The sequence below is a fragment of the Priapulus caudatus genome, unplaced genomic scaffold, assembly GCF_000485595.1.
Source record: "Priapulus caudatus unplaced genomic scaffold, Priapulus_caudatus-5.0.1 Scaffold187, whole genome shotgun sequence".
Lineage (NCBI taxonomy): Eukaryota > Metazoa > Priapulida > Priapulimorpha > Priapulimorphida > Priapulidae > Priapulus > Priapulus caudatus.
The window spans coordinates 11,209-18,829 of record NW_014577248.1 but is presented as its reverse complement, the minus strand read 5'-3'; the positions used below and the strand labels follow the sequence as shown (position 1 = coordinate 18,829).

Here is a 7,621-nt window from a genome sequence, read left to right as displayed (position 1 = left end):
CATCCTGCACCGAATTTATCTTCGACTCATTTCTAACGACCACGTGAGTTTCTTTCCGAGCCCCGAGCATGAGGCTTCACACCGCCCTTATCACTGTAGTGTACAGTGTCGGCATATATTACAGATGAGTTAATATGTGAATAAATATCGTGCAATTACTGAAGTAATAAAATCATTATTTGTTATACGCTTACTCGTGTATTGCAATATTTGGTTATAGTAATATGTTCCATCGTTGAAAGAAAGCTTTAATATCATATCAGGACGGAAGTTGTTTTAATTTTATTTGGAACAAGTTGTTTTCTAATCGCTCGTGACATCATTGCTCGCATATCACAACACGTCTATGAAGTCCGCGTAGATATAACTAAAGAGAAAAACTAATGCAGTATTTTCGTGGTATCACACGTTACCACCTCCTCCGACACCGTTAATCCTAGTAGAGCCACACTGCGCATGCGTCAATAGAGACAGTCGATCGGTCAGCCATGGCTCTGTGAGGTGCGCAGAGACACAACAACGCATCTCGCAATCTCGCTAGGTAGGTAGCTAGGTAGGTAGGTGGGGGGCAGGCAGCGACGGCGACGTTACCACCGTGAATGTGAGCGAGGTCGTCAGCTTGGAACAGGACGGCAAGAGCAACCCAATATTTCGCGGTGTAGGTGTCTGCTGTTGAGAGCTATATGCAGTGTTACGCTGGGTCGATCTCACTATAGCATCTCTAGTATAAACAGTGTAACAGTGGCTCGAGCACATCGTAGCAGCTCTGGTGTAGAGTGTTAAGCTGGACAGAGTACAACACAGCACCTCTGACATACGGTGTTAAGGTGGACAAAGCACATCGCAGCATCTCTGGTCTAGAGTATTAAGGTAGACAGAGCATAGCATAGCACCGCTGGTATACTCTAGCATCTCTACAGTGCTGCTACGCCATGGACGTAGCGAAGGACAGGAAGCAGTCGTCGTCGCGACACCGTGTCACCAGCGTCAGCGACGATGACGTCAACATTCGTCACATGATCATGTTCGACCTTGACCGGCCGAGCGTCACCTTTCTTCGCGACTTCTCGCGTCCATCCTCGTCTCCCGCCTCGCCGTCGCCGACGCAGCGACTGCCCGACTACGACGACGACTTGTTCGACGGCATGACGGACGACGACGACGACGTCGGCGACGGTTATGCGACGCCGCCGCCGCCGCCGCCCCGACGTCGCCGAACAGCCGACTTCCTGCGTGTTCCGCGCGTCGTGCGCAAGAGCTTTAGCTCGCCGGCAATACCATGCTTACCGCAGCGGCCAGCGAGAGTCGGATACCGAGATGACGTCACCACGGCCGCTTCCGCCGCCATCGCCGACACTGACGCCGCCACCGCGGGTCGGCCGGCTATGGAACGGACGCTGTCGTCGCAGACGCTCGAGGCGAGGTTGTGTCGGCGATACTACCTGCGCCGTAACGCGCTCTGCGACCCGGAGGTGATGCCGATGATGCAGCAACAGCGCGAGGCGATCCAGCGCGATTGCGAGGCCCGCCGACGCACGCTGCGGCGACGCGTCACCAACTACGTCCTGCGAAACACGCTCATGAACGCCATCGTGCGGTGCCAGTGCGACGAGGATCTGTAACCTGGCGACAGGACATTGCCCGCCAGAGGGCGCCTAATCTTACCCCAGTCGCCGACAGGGGTGTAAGAGCACTGACGGTGTGGCTAGGGACTCCAGGAGACTCGACACAGTGAGATGGGGGAATGGTCCTCTACTGTGCGGGGGGGGGCGTTTTTTTAAGGTCAATGATGGTGTATTTAGGGGCTGCTGGAGTCCTGACGCTGTGGGATGGGGCATGGTCCTCTACTGTGAGGGTGGGTTTAAGGTCAATGGCTGTGTGTCTGAGGGACTCTAAGAGTTGCGACACAAGGAGACGGGGCTGGTCCTTACGGTGAGTGTTTGGGGCTAAGATCCCTGGAGGTGGGTGGGTGCGGTGCTGTGGGGTAGCTAAAGTTTTCGATTGGAAGGAGGGGTTAAACTCATATTACGAGTAGAACACGGTGAAATGCTATGTGAAACGACCGGTGTAAAATGTGATTTGTTAGCGTGTTTGGCAGACAATCCTTGCTATGTTCATAAGAATTAATATATATATATATATATATATATATATATATATATATATATACAGTGATTTAACATATAATACAGATACACAGCCAAACATTCTACCGATTGTTTGTAACAAACAATAATGGCACAGATAAAGTAAATGTAAGATACGTGTGATTTTTTCCATAGATCGTTTTACAGACAAGTGGCTGACATTTTGCACTGGGAATTTCTGCTCGTTTTTTGTCGTTTAACGTAACGATATATACGTCATTGAGGATTTACTGACACGATTCTGTGTGATTACGTTTGTATATTTATTTCATGTTTTCACTCAGAAAAGCAGTGAATGAGGCTTTTACGTATTTTATTTATTTAGTTGTGGTGATTGATAGTATATGGCCTCACCTGATATTAAATCTGTCTTAAACACTCTTACACACGTTGTTTACACATACATACATCGCGCATAGATGCAAACATCATCACACACATACATACACATACATGCACACACACACACACACACACACACACACACACACACACACACACACACACCCAACACACACACACACACACACACACACACACACACACACAACAACACACATACACACAAACGCACGCACGCACGCACACACACACACGCACGCACGCACGCACGCCGCAGCGCACGCACGCACGCACGCACGCACGCACGCACGTACGTACGCACACACACACACATGCATGCCTTCTCGATATCAGTTATCTTATATATTGTACGCGTTACTGTGGGTACGTGGTATACTGACTAGAGCTCTCGCTGTGGCGTGACACCGAGCCATTGATTTTCTGTGCAACAGTGCTTTCCGCCGTCATTCCCTTCATTTAATTACCCTCATAATCCCTTCGGGCGAGATTCAATCTTAGGGGGTTATAGGTATCCGTATAAAGGTGAACTAATTAAATAGAGAGATTAATCATTAAGAGTATTACAATGAAGCAAAAGTAAGTGCCCGACAAATAGACATTACGAATTCATGGATAAGAACAATAGATTAATCATGAAGAGAATCATCAATAGACTAAACGTTTCCATGTCTATACGTTTCCATGAGTTATAAGTCTACGTAGATTCAACCACTTGTGTGGCAGTGGCTATATATATGTTAGATAAGAGCACCTTTTTTTTCCCCCCCCCCCCCCCCTTTCTCCACCCTTCTCGCCGTCATGCACTCTTTGTGTGGAATCTCTTCACCGCTTTACCTTTATCCATAAGCTCCCTATATGCCCAGATAATATCAGGAGTGAATAATAATAGATATATTATTATTTACTCCTGATAGTATGATAGCTGGTACGCGCCTGTTTAGAAGCACATGGGTTCTGTCTACGGGTTTGTTCTAACACGAAACAGACAGGACATGTGCGGTTGGTAATGTAGCATGTACAGAGCCGATGTAACATGTGTGCAGTGAAAAATAATAAATAATAAAACTTTTATCATCGCATAGACTTGCTCAAGAATAGGTATTGCGTCTCAACATCAGTCTCTCAGAGTAATCTATTGTTCTCTTTACTGTGCATGTATTGCCTGTACACACGGTTTCTCTATTTGTTTAACACATTCTTGTTGATTTACAGATTGATCGGCTATCGATTATCGGTATAATGCATATTATATATACTGTATATTATTTTATGCATGTAACTGTATGTGTGTGTGCGTTTGTGTGTCGTTGTGGTTGGTGGCATTGTGTGTGTGTGTGTGTGCGGCCGCGTGTCGGCTGCGGTGTGGGTGTTGCTTGTGTGCGTCGTGTGTGTGTGCGTGCGTGCAATGCGTGTATGTGATGTGGTGGTGTTTGCTGTGTGTGCGTTGCGTGCGTAGCGTGCTGTGCGTCGTGGTGCTGTGTGTGTGCGTTGTGTTGTGTGTGTGTGTGTGTGTGTAGTGCGTGCGTGCTGCTGTATGTGTGTGTGTGAGTGTGTGTCGTGTGTGTGTGTGCTGTGTGTGTGTGTGGGCGCTATGTGTCTCCGTGTGTGTGCGTGTGAATGTACACTAGCTAGTAAGTAAATATGTGGTATAGATTCCTTTTTCGAAATCTCTTATACGGGCCGAATCAAATTAGTACTCCCGTTTAAAACCTTTTCGACACCTAAATTCGAACGGATAAAATTAATCAGAGAATGATACGTAATAGATAGACCGCGTACGCAAGATCGAATATTATCAATACCCAATATAATCAAACGCGATTACAACAATGCTGTTTAATACGTATCCCTTATATGTGGTGTATTTTTAACATTAAACATTATTGACGTAACAAACACGGATGCTTCTGTAACTGGCTGTAAATATATTATAGTCTATCATATAACATATTTGTTATATGTGTAATCATATTAAATATACATATATATATTTATGGTATCAGGACAAATACACCACCGCGCAAGTCACCCCCGCCGACATCTACCTCCGACCAATTACCCCCCCGGACATTTACCACCCTATGCCATTCACCCCCGGACATTACCCCCCGTGACATCACACCCCCCCGCAGACATTTACCCGCCGACATTTAGAGAAGCAGTATGAGGACGATCGGAGAAGTAGTAAAGGAGGAAGTATGAAGTAGGGAGGATGAGGTTAGAGGAAGTAGAGGGGGGCACGCAGGTGTGTGGTTGAGGGACGGGAGGAAGAGCGGAGTCGAGGGGAGAATGTGATGGAGGAGACGAGCGAGAGGAGGAGGTAGAAGGCGCCCTCCATCTACCTCCCCTTTCATCACCCTCTCCCTCCTCCTCCTCTCCACCTACTCTTCCTCCTCACTCCTTCCACCTCCTATCCCCTCTCCTCCTCCATCCACCTTCTTCCCATCTCCGTCACCACCTGGCCCTCCGCCTTACCTCCTTCCTTCTTACCCTCCTCCTCCTCCACGCTTCTCCACCCTCCCCCTCCTTCTCCACCACCTTCTCCCCACGTTTCGTTTTCTCTTCCTCCTCTCCACCTCCTCTCAGTCTTTCTCCTCCTCTCCTTTACCTCTCTCTCTCTCCCCCTCCTTCTTCCCCTTCTCTCCTCCTCCACCTTTCTCTCCCCTCCTCCCTCACACCACCTTCTCCCCACGCTTCTCCCCCTCCTCTTCCACCTCCTCTCCTCTCCTCCTCCTCCTCCTTCCCTCCACCTTTCTCTCCTCTATGCTCCTATCTCCTCCTCCTTCACCTTCTGCCTTCTCCTCCTCCTCCTCCTCCACCACCTTCTATTCCACGTTCTTCTCCCTTTTTCCTCTCAACCTCCCACCTCTTCTCTCCTCCTCATCCTCCTCCATCCTCCTCCTCTTCACCTTCCCTCTCCTCCTCTCCTCCTCCTCTCCTCTTCCTCCACCTTCTTCCCCCTCTTCTTCCTTAGTACCACCTTCTCCTTCCTCTTCCTCTACCACCATTCTTCCCTGCCTCCTCCTCCATCCTTTCTCCCACGTTTCTCCCCTCCTCCTCCTCCACTCCTCTCCACCTTCCTATCCTCCCTCTCTCCTCTCACCTTCTCCTCACCTTCTCCCCCTCCTCCATTCCATCCACCACCTTCTTTCCTCCTCCTCGACCTTCCTTCCTGATTATTATCACTGTTCAACCAAATGAATAATAAACAACAATGTGATCGCTAAATGATCCTTGAAGGTGACTTGTCCGGGGGGTAAATGTCCAGGGGGTAATTGCTCCGGGGGGTAAATGTCGGGGGTAATGTCCGGCGGGTTAAATGTCCAGAGGGTAATTGTCCGGGGGGTGATTGTGGGGGCGTAATTGTCCGGGGCAGTAACTTGTCGGGCGTGCGTGATTGTCCGGGGGGTAAAGTTAAATGTTCCGTGGGTAAATGTCGGCGGGGTAATGTCGCTCCAGGGGTAATTGTCGAGGGGGTGATTGTCGAGGGTATTGTCCTAGAACCACTACATATATATATATATAATATATATATATTTGTAAATAATGTAAAATTAATAAATATATCAATAATGAACTGTGTAAATTACTCATTAAAGTGTGGAATTATCTGTAAATGGTTTGTAAATTCTACACCGCGCATATAATATATCCATGCAACAAATACTCTCAATAATTTGGTATTTATTTAATTGAATTCATGCTCCATCTGTTCTACTCTATAAACGTTGAATGTCTAGTAGATGTCGCCATGTGTGTGTTGTAGAGCCAATAAGCAGACCAACAAGTTCAAACCTAAAATGTTAAAGTTATATAATTATAATACAAATAGTAAACAAATGTCATAGACATAGGTTAGGACATATCAACATAGCTACACATAATTTAGTCCTTTAGCTAGTTTACTTGCACTAGATAAATATATTCCTATACTCATAAAAGATGCATACATTTGCCATATAAACAGTTTCATTAGATACTAGACGTTCTCACCGAATATCCAGTAATGTGCTAGGACTGCACTAGCGCCCTCTGTCGTCGTGGACAGCGTCGATGTCGGGTCAACGTTAAGCATATCCCTCACATGTGCCCACGTGCCGTTATTCGGAGCAGGCTTCAGCTCGAGTAGGTGACACATGAGTTGATACACGTCAACGTGATATATGAATTCGTCTCTGTAGAAGCCTTGTTTGAACGCTGGCCCGTACGCCCAAAATATGCTGGCCGCTTTGTCATTAAACGGATCCATTTGATGACTTCCTCTCCCGCTAGCTCTCTGTGGAACATCTACGAAGGAGTTACAACGATCATTTCTCAAATAAACCCACAAAGGAATAAATACAGCTCAAATTTACACTCACCTGTCAGTGTACATATTACTGATTGTATCCGGTGTCCGTATGTCTTTGTCATATCAATTCTATCGATCTGCGCTAACAATTTATGCCAAAAATATCCGGTACCACTCCAATCACGATCACATACACATTCGCACGCACGCACCAAGCACGCGCCATGCACGCGCACACGCACGCACACACGCGTACATGCACACATGTGCCCATAAACAGCGTATTGCAGTATTACTTTAGAATTTATAAGTAATATTTCACTACCAGATGACCACAATGAATTCAGGTCATAGTCAATAACGTTCAAGGCAAAGTTTAGTCGGGCAGCGCATATTTCAGCTGCTAATTATGAAGCAAATATAACATTTAATGCGATTAAAACGTTTATAGCAATATTTACCAGTTCTGCTTTTAGGACCGATGTCAAGCTTAAATCCTTCGTCTGCTATCAAAACCATGGAGACCATACGACGCGTGTTGTTGTAATGGTACCTTTTGTAGTTAACAAAAATACATTTAAGGTTATATGTAAAAATATAAGAAATACAGTAATTGTGTTGATATTTACGTAGGGCTACGTATATACGTAAGTAGAAAAACCCGTGTACGGATCCGCTATTTCATGTCTATGGATAAACCATATACGTGTATACACCGATCTTTCTGTTAATAAACCATATACGTGTATGCACCGACCTTTATGTTAATAAACTATATACGTGTATGCACCGATCTTTCTGTTAATAAACTATATACGTG

At 46.3% G+C, this 7,621-nt stretch overlaps 1 protein-coding gene across 1 annotated transcript in view; it reads right to left on the bottom strand.

Moving 5' to 3' along the window:
* Window positions 1–6,177: 6,177 nt before the first annotated feature.
* The window catches only part of LOC106806955 (bis(5'-adenosyl)-triphosphatase enpp4-like), a 4,754-nt gene continuing 3,310 nt past the window's right edge, over window positions 6,178–7,621 (bottom strand). The window contains exons 6-8 of the mRNA XM_014809140.1: window positions 7,263–7,354; window positions 6,504–6,797; window positions 6,178–6,305 (exon numbers count right to left, since the gene is read on the bottom strand). Of these exons, the coding sequence (XP_014664626.1) occupies window positions 6,247–6,305; window positions 6,504–6,797; window positions 7,263–7,354 (445 nt within the window). The 3' untranslated portion in view covers window positions 6,178–6,246. The remainder of the gene's footprint in view (window positions 6,306–6,503; window positions 6,798–7,262; window positions 7,355–7,621) is intronic.